Source organism: Cyprinodon variegatus, unplaced genomic scaffold (assembly GCF_000732505.1).
Source record: "Cyprinodon variegatus isolate N-32 unplaced genomic scaffold, C_variegatus-1.0 Scaffold1093, whole genome shotgun sequence".
NCBI lineage: Eukaryota > Metazoa > Chordata > Actinopteri > Cyprinodontiformes > Cyprinodontidae > Cyprinodon > Cyprinodon variegatus.
The window spans coordinates 43,199-59,993 of record NW_015151546.1 but is presented as its reverse complement, the minus strand read 5'-3'; the positions used below and the strand labels follow the sequence as shown (position 1 = coordinate 59,993).

General features: G+C 39.1%; 1 protein-coding gene across 4 annotated transcripts in view; it reads left to right on the top strand.

Annotated features, from left to right (window-relative positions):
• Window positions 1-6,426, top strand: part of LOC107101420 (retinoic acid receptor RXR-beta-A) — a 21,360-nt gene extending 14,934 nt beyond the window's left edge. For all 4 annotated transcript variants that reach the window (XM_015400322.1, XM_015400320.1, XM_015400324.1 and 1 more), the window contains 3 exons: window positions 1,300-1,391; window positions 1,504-1,609; window positions 1,734-6,426. In XM_015400322.1, coding sequence (XP_015255808.1) covers window positions 1,300-1,391; window positions 1,504-1,609; window positions 1,734-1,881 — 346 coding nt within the window. In that variant the 3' untranslated portion in view covers window positions 1,882-6,426. The remainder of the gene's footprint in view (window positions 1-1,299; window positions 1,392-1,503; window positions 1,610-1,733) is intronic.
• The last annotated feature ends 10,369 nt before the right edge of the window (window positions 6,427-16,795 follow it).

The window sequence follows — 16,795 nt, the reverse complement described above, 5'->3', positions numbered from 1 at the left end:
GCCCCACCTGTCACGTCTCAATTCCCCACCAGTGGGTCGCGCCACACACTTTGAGAACCGAGGGATTACAGCATTCATGACTTGTGCCTTAAAGCTACAGTGTGTAATAATTGCAACAATTTTCTAACAGAAATTTAATGTATTATACATAACTATGTTATTTATATCATCTACGAACTGAAAATCTCTTAATATTTATGTTGCCTTAGAAATTGTTATTTATAATTGAATATGGAGGCAGACATCTTTGCTCTACGGCATCTCAGAGCTGATAAACTAGTGACTGTTGAGATCGTCATCATGTTTGGTTTATATGAAATCTATATCCTCCACAGACCAAAGAAATACTATTTATAAAGTTATCTATGTTAACGAACCTCGTCATCACTTTCCTCGTCATCCATTTTGTACCACGATGACCTCCGTATTGTCAGAGAGGGAGAAGCGGTGTTATCTGACCATTAGAGGTCAATGAAAATTAAACACTGTAGCTTTAATAAGATGATAATTTAGTTAAAATGTCATCCTTAATAAGGATCTCCACTTGATGAATATTCTCTAATACTCAACATACAACAGTTTGGTTTATTTTCTCCTATTTTAAGGCTTACTTAATAAAATGACTGCAAATATGTGTTTGTTCCTATGTTAATATTTTAACAATAAACCACAGGGATCTGGTTTAAAATGTCAGACTAGTGGAGACGATAGGGCTGATGTTGATAACAAACTACAGTTAGATGAAGAGTTATGTAAAAGCTGTAATTCCTAAAACTGCAGACATAAAACTGGAGCTATACTGGTCCAGCTGTAATAAAGTCTTAGGTTTATTACATTTCAAATATTAGCTATAGTTTATTTAAAACTGGCTGAGTTAAAAATATTTCGCTTTAGGATTAGAAAATCGAAATATTATTTAACATGTTTTTTGTTACGGTTTCCTCATCGGTTCTCAGTTTGAACGTCTGACGTTTTTACTAAAGATCTTTATGCACCTCATAGTAAATCTGTTGGAAAAAGACCAGCCATCTTGTTTAAACCACTTTGGGTTTAAACAGTTTTTATTTTTCCTCCTAATTCACAACCAGCAGTTCAGAACCAGCAGTTCAGCCAAACCATACTTCCTGTGAAAAAGCATTGAGAAGCAGTTTTCTGTTCGACCATGTGGGCCCATGGACTCATCTTTCTCTCTTTTCTTAATGTTTTGCTCTTTTTCTCTCTCCTGGTTCTTAACTTTGAATGACCTCCACCCCCCCTCTCTGTTTGCACCATCCTACTGCATATCTCTTCTCTCTTCAGGGTTCTGACAGAGCTTGTTAGCAAAATGAGAGACATGCAGATGGACAAGACAGAGCTGGGCTGCCTCCGTGCTATCATTCTCTTTAACCCAGGTACACGCTGCTGCTGCATCTAATGCAGAGGTTCTGGTCATGTTCTGATGGGAAACCAGTGAATTGGGTTTGGATTTCTATACTGATGCTTTATTTTCCTCTCCGGTGACAGATGCCAAGGGTTTATCCAACCCCAGTGAGGTGGAGCTCCTCAGAGAGAGAGTGTATGCGTCTCTTGAAGCTTATTGCAAACAGAAGTACCCGGATCAGCAGGGCAGGTACAGTAGAACATGGAAGGAACTTTTAGAAGATGTTTATTATCTCCTTCAATGTCTGGATTTATGATTTTTCTTAACGTTTCTGCTGCTGTTTACCCATCTGACCCGTTTCTGCTCCATCTAGGTTTGCTAAGCTCCTCCTCCGACTCCCAGCACTGCGCTCCATCGGTCTGAAGTGCCTGGAGCATCTGTTCTTCTTTAAACTGATCGGCGACACGCCCATCGACACCTTCCTGATGGAGATGCTGGAGGCGCCTCACCAGCTGACTTAAGGGAGCCGCGTACAGACCGGTCAGGATCCGACGCACACCAGGATGACCCCCCCATGACCTCCAGCGTCTGCTCGCCGGCTCCTCCTGTTGGGCCTTTCTTAACTGCAGCACCTGCTGGTTTTAATGTACCAGCTTTTACACACAGACACACACACGCACACATTTCCTGTCACCACGCTTAATTATCCGTTCAGACATTCATGAAACTGGACACACGAACTGAACGATCTAACAACCCCCACAGAAAAGGCTTGAAGTTAATATTTGCTAATGCTAACACACACGCATGGATTTTCACTTGTTTTCCATAATCGGCTTTCTTCTCCGATGGCGTCGACTCCGGGAAGGATCCCACACATCCAGGAAATGTCTTAATCTATGTTAGACTTCAGTTTTCACACCTTTCATCTCACAGTGGGATTTTTGCTTCTGCATAACTGGTGTTTTTTTTCCTCCTTTGGTTCCTTACAGCCTCTTCTAGCTGCTCTGTCTGTCAGAAGGAGCTGGTTAGTTATTAGTTGATGATTTTAGCTGGAGATCAGATGCGTAGCATTTGAATCCACCATCCAAACTAAATCTTCTTTAAAGAACATGCAAACACATCATCAGAGCGAATTTATTCAATCAGGTAAACATAGTATTGTTTTTGTTTTTTTTCTTGATATGCTGACACTTGCTCGAGTTTCTATTTTTGAAGTACTGTACTCATAAAATGAGCGCTTTTTAAGGCATTGAAATCCAGGAAAAGAGGGCTGGGAGCGCTCTGTTTACGGAACAGAGTCCCTCCAACCCTGATGCGCACAGCGGGCTTCGTTAGAAAGGAAGAATGACTTGAATTATTTTGTTTTTATTTTATTTCTAAGTTTAGATTTTTATCTCCAACTTTGAGGATGTTTGGCATTTTAAGACGCTTGAAGCTTACAGGAAGTAAAGCTTCATGGAAAGTTGAAAAAAAAAAAAGTATTTGTTCCTGTTCTATCCCCCACCTCCCCCGCCTGGTGGTCATTGATGCACTTTTGTGAGTTGTAACTGTGTAAATGTACCTCTCCCCTAAAAATGACCACCTGCCCCCCCCTGAACACCTGAGATGAACTTGAAGGTACTAAGTGTAGGGTTTCCTCATTACGTCCCATGAATGATTGTTTTTTCCAGGGCAGATGTAAGCCACGCCGGGGAATTGGAACTAGCAACTTTCCTGGTTGTTGATGAGAATCTGCCCTAACGACCAAACCAGCTCTGATCCAGCGAGAGAGGAAATCGTTTTCTGATCCCTCTAAGTAATCATGTATATAATCAGACAGAGTGTGTGGTCAGATCGCCTGACCTTTGACCTTTAAAGTGTCCTTGGACCGAATGCTTTGGATGTTTAACTGATGTGACTCCGCTCTGCTCCGTTTGCTTAACCAGGAGCTGAGCGCTTGTTTTTCGTAAAGAATCGGGAGCAGAGCTGGAAATGGAAACAGAATTAATGAGAAAGTCAGGAAAAGTATATTTTAATCCCCCCCGTTGACGGCATGGACCTCGGTGAAACTGCAGATGTTTCACAGAACTGGTCGGCTGTAGATGGATAAACTATGAACCGATGTTTGGATTACATCTTGAGCTGTAATCTGCTCCACCGTGTGATGAAAATCCTACACCTACTACCTGTGGATTTGGACTTTTCTGTGTGTTGGCTTGAATCTTTTGTACAATAGCTGTAAATAATACCAAAAAAAAGATGTTGTGCAGAAACAAAGGCCTGCTCACACTTGGAGTAAAACATGTGGCTTCGAAAAATTTAAACTTCTATTTTCTGCTTTTTTTTTTTTTTTTTCAATTAAAACGTGACGTTTTTATCTCTTGAAATCACAAAAAACCTGAAACTGACCAGGGCCAAAACCACACCTCATTGCTGCTTTTTGCACCAGCGTCTGCCAACGTTTCCTGTCCTTCCCAGTAACCCGATTGGCTGGATTCTTCTCGACATTATAGCACTTGATGTTTACTGTGATTTAAAGAAAAAAAATTGTGAAGAAAAAAAAAAAGTCAAATGCAGCTACGAAGCGTTGAGAAGAAAAAACCCTCCACACGCCCTCAAAATGTGAGCAGCACCGGGGAGCACAGGCCTCCGCTCCCCCCCGGCAGAGTGTCGATAATCTAAAGTATTCAGCTGCCTCCTTCGCCAACAGATTTGATAGAAATCAGAACATGTTTTGCAGTTTTCCTTCTCGTGAAGAGGTCCAGCTGTCCTCTTCCAGGTGCTAAATCATTAACCTGGTCTTTAATGACCTGCACATTCACATCAATGCAAATACAGTATGCAAGAACTCAGACAAATCAGACGTAGATCTAGCCTGTTCTCCATCAGCTTTGTTGTCTTTAAGTATAAAATGTTCACCGGCCTCATTCTGGTAGAGAACGACTTTTTTTCTTACGCTCAGACTCATCTTTAGGGAGATCCTAATTGTTGGAAGCTATCAGGTTCACAATCTGAAGATGATGAGAGGATCAGATCCTGATTCTTTGAACGTTCGGCCGACTTATTGCTGTGATGTGAGGATTGCAGCTGACCTGTAAGATTTACTCTTAATAATTTAGGAAAGTTGACCTTAGAGCGCTGCCTGGTTTTAGTTTTGCTTCCATCTGTCAGATGTTTGGTTTAATTTTTGCTGTTTCCATTATTTGCAGAAAAGTCGGCTTCTGATGACAGAGTAAAGAAAGATGGAGGCGTGTTCATAACCTCCACCCTCATCAGGGTCTCAGTGCTTTAGGATGCGGGAAAACGAGCCGATGCAGCTTTGAGTCCTGAAGCCAACTGTTGGAAACCTGCTAGCATAAAGTTTTTCCTCTCTTCTGTTGGAGCTTCCTGTCGTGAATAATTTAACGTGTTCATAACCAGGGATGAGGATGAGAACAGTTACAGTTATCTTGTAACACGCGCATCGTGTTTATTGATCTGTTATTTGGTGTTAATTAGCAGTAAAGTGTTCTACATCCCTCCATTCAGCAGTCATGTTTGTTTTTGCTTTAGGTTTCTATATTGTTTTCAATATTTAGCTGACAGCTTAGCTTCGGAAGATTATAAACACAGTGATAAAAGCTATGGAGCGGTGCAGGTTTTTAAGCTAGGCCACTGAGCAGGCAGGCGTTTACTGGCTGTGTGGCCATGTTTTTATGCATATTTTCATTAATCTGCAGCTTCATGTTTTAACTGGCAGAAACTGTAACTCTGGCTGTGACACGCTGGGGGTCGTCAAGAAAAAATCAGCCGGGATGTTGAGCCGAAGCTTTATTAAAAATAAAATCACCTCCTGGCATTGTTCTGACCCATCTCAGTTGCCGTAGCTGAAAGCTAGCAGCTTTGCGTTGGGAACCTTGCGGTTTCTGGACCGTTTGAGGATGTGAAGCGTTTTGCTGATGTGGGGGGAAACCGTAGAGAAGAGGATTCAGAGCCGCCTGTTTCCTCTTTGCTTACTTTACTTGACGGCAGAGCTGCGACGATCCGCGATCACCGCCGCATCGCACCGCCCCTCCCACAAATGTTCGTCATTGCGAGTGTGCACTCAAGGCAGACGCATGCTGCCACCTGTTGACTGCGTAGCAGCATTGCCGTCGCCATCTTTGTTACATTTTCTTGTGTTTTATGAGTAGAGATTTAATCGAAAGGATTTTTATCTTATTTTTTATTAGACTGGGTGACCCGATCAGACAGGGCGGCGCCGTTGTACCCCCTCAGAGCCGAGGCTGGTTCAACCGTAGAGGTTCAGAGTGAGCTATGCAGCCTTCAGACCGTCACCCTCACAGTTCTCAATCACTGCCAAGCTGTCTGCAGCCATCTTTGTTCTTGGGCCACTCTGCCCTCTTCGTTTGTGTAAATCGTGATTCTTGTGCAGCACGGTGAAGACAGTGCTCTAACGCTAGCATCAGTAGTTTCTGAACAGGGGCCCTAATAGGAATGGAAATGGCAGCTTGTGTGGAGAGGGCTGGTCCTGGGCGAGGACCCCTCTGGGTGCTCAAGCTGATCATTTGGTGCTTTATAGGGTCCCACGACCTGATAACAAATATATGAGAGAAATGCAAATAAGGAGTGATTAGATAGAGCCAGACTAACCCTGGACCTGATCTTCTCTGGTTGGAGTGTGAGCGTAGTTGGGAGCTGTAGAAACTGTGGTTGTAGCTTTAGAGGAAGAGCAGAGAAGAAACCCAGACCAAGACGTGGCTACAGTGAAGGAACCCGATAGAAAGGACTGATTCAAAATGGCCGCCCTCCTGAGGGACGGCGGTGTTTCTGGTTTTTGGCTACGTAAAGGTCTGCTGAGACAAAGAGGGAGGAAAGAAGTTAAACAAGATGGATCAGGTGTTCAGTTATTGATCAAGAGGAAAAACTGAAGAAAAAAAATATTTTCCAGTAGATCTAGGATCTTCCTTAATCGTTTACTCTTCATCTTAAAAAAACTTTCACAGTGTTTCTTTGTCTTGTTTCTCGTCTCCATAAATTCAACCTATGCTATCCACCGTTTCTTTACTACGAGTATTAAAACAAATGCAAGAACTGAAAAGAAAAAAAAAACCCGACCTGACTCTATCACTCTTCTGTTTGATTCGTCTGTTTCTCTTGTGTCTGTTTTTCTGGTCCCGTTTGTATTTTACTCCGTTTTACTGGTGGAGCTAATTGACTTTTATTTTTGGGGATTGAAAGAAGAAGAAAAAAAGAATAATATCGTTTGTTTTTTTTTTTCAGTCATTAATTCTGAATCTTGTTTCTGTTTGTTGTATCATGTCTGAGTAAAAGTTTTAATACTGTATTTGAAGAGTTTCTCATTTGTTATTAAAAGGAAAAAATAATCAGAAGTTTGCAGCCGCATTAGAGACCAGTCCTTCTATTAATAGAAAATAACTAATAAATTCAGGCTGGAATCGTTTCAGGATCCACTTAAAACACAAGCAGTGATCAGATTGAAGTTTTCTTCTACAGTTTCCTGGAAACCTGATCCCCTCCTCAGTCCAGCAGGACCCCAGGGCCCCAGCTGACCACTGCCCCTGCACTTCCACCTATTAGCCTCTAGAGGGAGTGCTGAGCTTTCATCCTAATAAGCTGCCAACTTCTCTCCACCTCCTCTTATCTCCTCCTCTGTAATTTCTCCTTAGCAGCAACTTTTTTCCATGTTCCTTCCACACCTGTTTGGCCGCACTCCACCTAAAAGGATGCAGCACAGCTGAGATTAGAGCAGAGAAAACTTCCCCCAACAATGCTGCCTCTGTTCCCTCTGCTGAAACCCTGATAAAACACAACAGAGTTATGAGGATGAATCTGTTCTCTATTATGTTCAGCAACTATTCATTTCCATGTCCACCTTATCATTACCAACAGTAAAACCAGACACACTTAACATACTATTAACCACAACTACACATTATTGTTGCACCATTAAACTGATGCTTAATTTGTTTGGTTTTCTGGACACCAAATTACATTCAAGTTTTTTTTTTTGCAGTCAGAGTATGTGCAATATAAATCATGAGCTAATCATCAATTTCCTGGTTAAAATAAGTAGACGAGGAGAACTATATATTAATTATTCATCCAGGTAGCAGGTTTTTGCTCCAAACTGCCTCAGTGGGTTTTTTTCCTGCAGTACCAGCTGCTGCCAGCAGATGGAGGAAGCACAATGACCTCTCTGTTCAGGACCAGCAGACTATTTCAGCCAAGTCAGCAGCAGCAGATTTAGAAAAGCAGCATCAGCCTCTAACCTAGAGAGTTACAGGTTAAGGCGAAAGTTAAAAATAAGAAATTTTTAAAGATAATTTCCACCTAATGTTTTTAAATTAGCTAAAATGTATTAAGCAAAGATTTACTAGATTTTCAGCTTTAAAGTTAGGAGCTTAAAATCAAAACATTTACTTATAGTTCACAGTTTTAGATTGTTCGTTTTCCTGTTTGTCGTTACAATCTTATTTTTTTTAATTCTATATTATCTTGCATCCTCCTCTTCCTCCTGCCAACCTGACAGTCCTTCCTGGGTATCTGCTCAGCCCTCCTGGCTCGGTTTTCCTCCCTGCTCCACCCTCCACCCCCAAGCTGTGGTATGTGAGGCTGAGCTCTGTAGAAAGACACCTTTATGCCTGGGGTCAAATTCCTCTTAATTTCTGCAAAAATGTCACTTTTCACCAGCTGAATGTTATTGCTGTGCACCGAATAACTGAGCGGTGTTTGAAGTCACTTGGCACCAGCGAACCACCGGGGTACTGAGTGGTGGAGGTACCCCACACTGAAACACACACCTGTAGAGAACAGAGCTCAGTTGATGCTGTTTTCTGCAGACGAGGTGGTTTCTAAGCTGGCTTTGAAGCTTGGTGTTATCTGGTGTTCAGTCATGTAAAGTAGGGAAATAAACAGCATAAACACTGTTTGAACTCAGAGATTTGCTGGTTTGTAGCAGTTTTAAACATGATTTATTATTTATAATTAACCAAATAATTGTATATTTGCACAAACCTTCAAATATTCAACCGGTTCAGCTTTTTACATCTTATAAAACCTGATCTGATGACAATATCGAAGTGATGAAAAAAGAACAAAAGTTTTTATAAACAGATTTATATTTCAATAATGTCAGAATCAATTTCTTGAACTATTTTAAATCTCCTTTAAACTTGAAGATGCAGTCAGTGAAGGGAGGACAGATCCTCTGAATGACTGACGGATTTCAGCCAAACCGAATGACTGGTCACCCGCTGTCCCCATGTTCTCTCAGCTGTAATCATACGCTCAGTGTTTTTAAGCAAACACAGACTAAATCAGAGCCAAGGTACATTTAGATGACTGAGAGCTCCTCCTGTAGAGAGCTAATTGAGGGTGAAGCACAGAAAAATGTCATTTTACATTTGAGGACAGTTGGTCTTTGTAATCAAGGAATCAGACTGAAATACTTGAAAAGAAAAATAGGTCAGAATTTAAGGGAGGCTGTTATGTTTGCAGCCATTGATGTTCAGTCATTATAAAAACGTTAAAAAGAAAAGCTGTGCTGCAAGCTGTACTTTATGGAGAATTGGAAAGTATGATTACAGTGTTTGTTTGCAGCCGCCTAAATCCTCCCCTTCTGACATGAATGTCGATGTTAAAACATGATTTAGAGTCAAACATGTAAGAACTGATCATTGGTGTGAAGCTCTGATTGGTTCGGAGCTTTAATTCATTTGAAACTTTTATTTTTTGTTTCAGAATAATGACTTTATAGGGCAAATCCTCAAGATATTTTAAAAATATATCTATAGATTTACAGCTGTACCTTAGAAGTAATTGGACTTTGGCTTGATGACTTGATCCTAATTACAGATGTTTATATTTGAAAAGACCTGAGATTTAACTTTGATTTGAACTCTAATGACTTTAGTTTTTTTTTACGTTGATGCTTTTATTATAGTCACAATTTACCCCAAAAAACTACGATAATAAAGGTTAAATATAGATCTTTGTTAGTTTCCTCAGGTTATTAAGGAATAACTCATTATCATCAGCATCATAACTTCATTTGAGAGAGTTCAAATCAATTTTACCTTTTTATAGGGAAAAAAAAATTCAAAATAAGTTAAAACTGTTAAAATAAAGTTTGATTTTGTATAATCATTCCACTTTGGAAAATTATTTGGTCCAAATATATAATCAAAGCCCATAATTGACATTTATCTCCATAAGGACTGTATAATATTTCAAATTTAAACATTTATCTCTAGAAACCTTATGATTTTTTTTATGTTATTAAAGTGTTTCAGAATTTCTGCTGTGGGCTCGTTAGATTATAGATTAGATTAGATATACTATAGATTTGAGAAATTCAGACGTGACTCACATCTATTTAAAACTTAGGGTGTGTCTCTTATTCTGCAGAGCAGATGCTCCAAAAATGGACATAAATAATTCCCTAATAGAAATAAATCAGTGATTATGACTAAGCTTCAGAGCCACAAAACATTTAGGTTGTGGTTGGAGGTTTATCATCATAGGTTCTTAGATGTTCTGACTCCTAATACAGTGAAGCTACAGCAGGTTCCACACCAGAGCTGGACAGTACAACCAGTTATTATATAAAAATCAGTGCTACATTACTGCAACCCCACATGTTAAATAGGAGCTAATAATTTCACATCTATTGCTGCGGCAGTTAAATGGACTTCAATTTTTCCTCAAAACCAGGAATATTTCTTCTGTAGCTGAGCTGCTAAAGCTCTCTGATAGATGAGTACAATGTTTACTGGGAGGAAACAAGAAGAACCTAAATAATAACTTTATAATTATTTTCAGCAAAGTATTGATATTGAATACTTTCTAGAAATCATGCAGAGCTGTTTAAGATCAAACTTCCTGTCTTTCAGTTTTTCATGTGAGACATTTTCCTTCCCCCTCACCGATGTTTAGAAAACCAGTGGATTAGAAAATGTTTACTGGTTTTAATGGGAGGCTCCTGGTCAGAACTGATGCTACTTAATTTTATCTGCAGATCAGATAATTTTCTCTCTTTACTGCGGAGAAAAGATTCAGATAAATCAGTTCCTTATCAATAGGAGGATGTTCCTAAATGGAAACAGGAAGAAACTCATAAGTTTTTAAGATCTTTATCTGCTCTCTGTTCCTCATCCTTGGTGTTGCAGAGATGTTTAGTCAGACTCTTTCCCCATAACTTTGCAGTGAACACTTTGTTCCTCTCCTGTTCATCATAAAGACGATCCTTTTGTAGCTCCATTAAACTTCCTGTGTGGAGATATATTTATTAGCTTAAAGCTAAATTACAGAAATCAATTACTCAGATTAGTCCTGGATATTCATGCAGGTGTTGCCTACATCTTTCATTGGCAAAATTAATCAGATTTATTACTGCTGCTTATTTTCATAAAATGTTAAAACCTTCCAAGATGAACAAGTCGATTAAATTTATCCAGAAAACACTTTGGAAATTTCTGAATATTTCTTTAACATTATCGAGACCTAATGGAGGCAGACTGGCTCGTTTGTGTCTGGGTCCATTAATGAGCTTCTGCCTGTTTACCAGGAGGGGAAATCAGGGAGGAAGGTGGTGATGAAAAAGAAAAAGACAAGAAAAGGAAGAGGGAGGGTGCTAAAGCACACGCCACACGTTTTAATGCCGCCGCCTCGGTATGTGCGTGTTTTGTTGAACTGTAGCAGCCCGGATGGACTGAACCGAGGCTCAGATGAAAAGCTCTGCTAACTTCAAAGTTCTGACGTTCTGGAAATAGTTCAGATTGTTTTTACTGCTGCTTTTCCCTGACCTCATTAAGCAGCCGCAGCATCTGTGGACAAATCATTTCTCCATGTTCTGTCTTTTCCTTTAGAAATTATTAACTAATTGTTTTTCTCTCCTTGAATGTTTTTGCCTTCTGAATCATGGCAGTAAGATCCACAGAGCTCTGATTCTAGTTCCATCCAAATCAGGCTGAGTTTATATATTTGAAATTGAAAATTAATCATATCCAGAACCCTTAACCAATGGTTTAATTTTGACCAAAACCGGTTCTGGTGTCTGATTGTGGGTCAGTGGTTGAACAGGTAGGAGCATCTTTAGATCCACTTTAAAGTTTATCTGATACCTGAGTCAATGAGATTACAGGTCCAAGAGGAAAACCCAGATATTCTGCTTTCTCATTAGATTTTCAGCTCATTTTCAGGAATCCAAAGATGTTCCAAAGCCAGAATAGATATAAAGTCCAGCCGGCCTATTTTGGGTCTCCTTCCAGTGGAAATCCTTTAAAGAAATCCAGTCAGGATCATGATGGAACACTGGATTCTGCTCCTTCATTCTGAGCAATTTCCAATCCTCTGGGAGTTTGTTCCAAATCAGTGGAGCAAAGGAACTAAATGCTGTTTCTTTATGTTTGGTTCTAGTTCTGGGTGTACTGGTAGGCTGTAACTAGAAGACCAGAGTGGTCTGGGTGGTTGATCCACTGACAGCAGATCTGTTTTGTATTGAGGTGCTGATCCATTCAGTGATTTATAGACTAACAGAAAGATTTTAAATATTCTCTGAGCTACAGGGAGCCAGTGGAAGGACTTGAGAACCAGGCTGATGTGCTCTACTTTCTTAGCTCTAGTAAGAACACAGGCAGCAGCGTTTTGGATCAGCTGTAGCTGTTTGATGGGCTTTTTAGGCAAACCTATGAAAGATTAATACATGAATGAGGTTTACTAGATCCTGCTTGGACATTGGTCCTTTCATCCTGGAGATGTTGTTCAGGTGATAAAAGGCTGAATTAGTAACTGCTTTTATGTTCCTCTGAAGGTTCTGGTCTGAGTCCATTATTTCACCTACATAATCAGCCATAATCAGTGGTTTCTAGCTGTAGTAGCTGAAACTGTGAGCTAACTCTTCCTGCTCTGCCATCTTTCTCATTTTCCATCAGACCTGGACTGGTGGTTCCATGTGGATGTTCCCTCCTTTGGCCTTCAGGAGGCCTGTAGAGTAACGGGTTAGCTGTGGTGGTTTATACACCACCCTGAGAAAGATGTACCATTTACCCTATTCTTTAGGTACCACAGCACCAGATAACTGGTTTATAGGATTACCATGTAAAGGAGGCAGATATGTTACAAAGGGTACAGGATCATCAATATGATTAAATAATACTGTAAAGATTCCAAATAAATTGAAATAACTATTTTATTAAGAATTAATAACATTGACACATTTGGAAAAAATAAATATGTGCTTTAGTTAAAAACCAAAATGCTCCATAAGTTTTCTGTCATTTTCTTGATCCTTTCTCTACTAAAGACGCATAGAACATTTAGAGGCTAAAACCGAACTCCAGTTTTCATTCAGGTCCTTTAATGAAGGATTTATATGTAACAAAATGTAATTAGAATCTATTGTGTGTATGAACGCATGTTCGGCTTGTTCCCTGATAAAGATTAGAGTTTAACTCCAACAAAAAAGGAGAGAATTTAAATGATCCCAAATATGCATCAATGTTTATTTCTTTCATCTTTATCTGTCTCTCCAACTAAAAGTAAAAAGTAAATCTTTGTCTGACTTTTTTTTTGAGGAGCATCAAAAATTTACTATTGGTTCTTTTACTTGCAAAGAAATATATTTGTAATTTATAGTTTAGACAAAAATAATGTTCTTCTTAGTGGTTGACCTGCTGATCGATGGTTGCAGCCAATCAATCAAATGCAAATCTGTGGATTTCTTTTACTGCTGATAAATTGGTGCATCACATTTTTACATTATTAACATTTTTATCCTTGTTAGTTTCTGTCCCTCAGCTTCATTTCTCCTCATCATCCATCGTCCTTCTTTCACAGATTTCTGTCCTCTCCTCCACTGTACCCAGAAAGAGGACCCAGCTCCCAGCAGCTTCCTGTCTCACAAAAGGCTCCACTGTCCCCCCCCACCTCCCGTTTCCTCTGCTGCCACCCTGCCCCCCTTCCTCAACACCCCTGTGGTACATTCCCTCCCTCTCCTCTGGTGCATTCCTCACTGACTTCAGGAGTCCCTCAGTCAGTCAGCTCCATGGCCGTGGAGATGGACCTGCAGTCAGCCTTGAGATTAACTCTTTAATGTTCAGGAAATTACTCAATGTCAGATTTATTTTTTTAAATACTTTAGTTTATCTGAAAATATTACATAAATAAATGTAAACTAATGTTATAATTAATACCAGCTGATGGAAATAAGAAAAGTCTGTTTCAGATGCTGAAATTTTTATTGTAAACTAAGGAGAAAACATGGTTTTCTGATTAAAATAAGATATTATATTTCTTTATGATAATTTCAAAAGTCTTCATGTTAATCTCTTATAAGATTTTAATATATTTCATGATGGTTTCTATCTTTTGTTTTTGCTATCATGCAGCTGATCAACCTGAAGCTCCAGATGTTGGGATTCCTGTCATTAGAGCTCAGGGCAGTGATGCACAGATTATCTCCTTTATTAAAGTAAAACCAAAATCTCTCCTGTTGAAATAAATCAATCATGTTTCTTTTTACATAAATAATTATTGAACAACATTTACATTAATTAAAAAAAATATGTTTTTCTTGGTTTTCCGATGTTTCAGCTCAACTAACATCTTTGTAATCTGTTTAACTTCAGAGTTTATCAGATGTAATAGTTTATTTCTCCTCCCCCTGGTTTGTTTTAATGCTCCAGATGATTCCTTTGGGAACCAGGTGTTGAACTTCAGGTTCAGGCACTCCATCTTATTCCACAGTGAAGCTTTTTCATGCATGAAGGATGTCAGTTGTTTCTGAAATATTCCAGTCAGTCCATAAAAAGATGCTATCTAGCATGTTCTGCTCAAACACCTGCAGATTTGGTTCATAACCAGCAGTGCATGAAGATTCAGTGAAGGACGGCGACCACCCAGAAGGGAATCAAACTTTCTTCGTTTTACCCCCAAATTCTTGAAATTTATCAGGAAAAAAATCATAAAATCATCCCATGAAGACCAATTTCCCACAGATTTTTAGTTGTTTTGAGGATTTTATTCCTATTTTCTATTGATGTTGCCTCTATTATTAGATATAATTTTATTGTATTGAAGCTCATTAGCTCTGCAACACTTTTTCTAACAGACTTTATCAGAACATAAGATTCAAAAGAACTAGTGAACAATTTTTGTTTTGCAATATTTTATTTATTTCACCCCCTAAATGTGACCATGAGAACCTATCCAGCTTTATAGGCCAGAGCAGCAGAAGCTCTATGAAAGTATTTATCATTAACCTTTTCTTTCTCACCAGAAGTTTGTGATAAGCATTTATTTAGAGATCTAGAATTAGCATTTCTTCTTAAAATGTTTTTTAATCAGATGCAATTAATTTATTAATAAATCATGGCTGATTAATTTAAATTCTTCTGATATGCAGCAGGCATCAGAAATGACCTTGAATCTGCTCCGGTTCCTCCAGGGTTCCTCATAATCATCAGAATCACTGATGTGTCGCTTCAGCACCAAACTGTCTCACCTGACCTTCACCTGGACTCCCAGAGCCCACCTTCCTGTCTGGGTTACCGTCGGGCTTCACTGCCCTTTGTGTCTTCATCGTTCAAACAACCAAATACTTGTGATGCTTCACATTCTTGGAGCTTCTCCTTTTTCATCCCCTACAATTATGAAAACCACACAGAAAGTTGTCGCTCACTCCAAGTCTCGCCGTTTAATAGATGTTCTTCTTTTGCAGCCGAATCTGTCGCACTTTTATTCCCACAGTTTAAATCTCCAGTGAACTGTTTTTTAAAATCAATTTAAACTGATTTGTTCCAAATTTCTGTTTCCTTTAAGAAAAGAAGTAATCAAGTGATTAAACATGAACTTTGGTCAAACGTTGGATTAAGAGGCTGATTGGATTTAATCTGATTAGTTTTGTTTATGTTTGTTCAGCACTTTTATTTTCAGATCATGAAAGCTTTTAGGCCCAACTTCATGTTAAAGTAGAAATCTTTTGCTTCACAAATAAAAAACTGATTTCTCAATTAAATCAGTGAAGGAAGAAGGAGGCATCACCTTCTCTGCTCCATGTTTTAGTCAGACAGACCGTTCTGTCTCTTTAATGTATTGAAATATATAATTTCGCATTCATGTTTGATTGCTTTAAAGTTGCTGCTGTATTTCGGTAGTTATTATTTTTCTTTGTTTTTTTGGTAAAATAGGTTTAAGTGCAACATGACAGAAATAAAGATATATTTGAACAAAACAAGATCAGGTGTAGAGAAACATTTATCTTGTTTATCTGAATATATAGCTTCATTTAGTGGTTCATAAAATAAACAAAGATTTTAATTTTAATTGGTTAGTCAGGACTTAAATAAATCTCTTAGTATATGAAATGATGTCCCTTTCAAGACTTGCTGTATGTTTCAAATCTAATCTGGTAAATTTCATATTGCCATCCATATTTTTAATGTCTCATGTATTGCCTGCTAAATATGCTGTGGATACGCCCATGAAATCCACATGAACATAACCCTGTGTAGCATGAATTGTAGGATTAGATAAATAATTTAAAAGAACAGTTGGTGTTACTTTTAATTTCCTGATTTACCTGATGAGTTTTCATGTCTAAAAGTTGAAATGGGAGCCATGTTTAAATCAGGATGAGGTCTCCTGGTATTAAAAGCAGCAGCTTTTCCTCTTCTTTGCTCCACTGGTCCTTTTACATAATAAACCGAAACATTTATTTTGTTAAATAGTAGACGGGCTCAATCAGATGGCAGCATCTTTTAAGCGTCTTGAGGTGATGGAGAGGTTGGATAAGAAAGACATGGTAGAAAGACAACAGCAGCTGATTTAGTCTGCAGAATAAACTGCAGAATAACTGAATGTCTAATTTGGTTTTTAGTTCAGCTTCAATAATCAGCTTTAAGCAGGATAAATGTCTCTACATGCTGAGGAGCTCTATGACAAATAAAACCTGCTGCTCAGTGACTTTAACACTGGATGATACCAAAACCTCAGAGTCTCACTGAGTCAACAGGTTCAGTCTGATGCTTCAGTTTGTCCATCCATCCATCCATCCATCCATCCTCCCAACCATCCATCCATTTATCCATCCATCCATCCTCCCAACCATTTATCCATCCATCCATCCATCCTCCCAACCATTTATTCATCCATCCATTTATCCATCCATCCATCCTCCCAACCATTTATCCATCCATCCATCCATCCACCCATCCATCCATCAGTTCACTCTTGCATCCAACCATTCATTCTTCCAACCATCCATCACTCCTTCCAACCATGCATCCATCATCCATCCATCCATCCCTCCCTTCATCCACCCATCCATCCATCAGTTCACCCCAGCATCCAACCATTCATCCATCCTCCCAACCATTTATCCATCCATCCATCCATCCATCCATCCATCCATCCATCCATCCATCCATCATCCATCCATCCATCCATCCATCC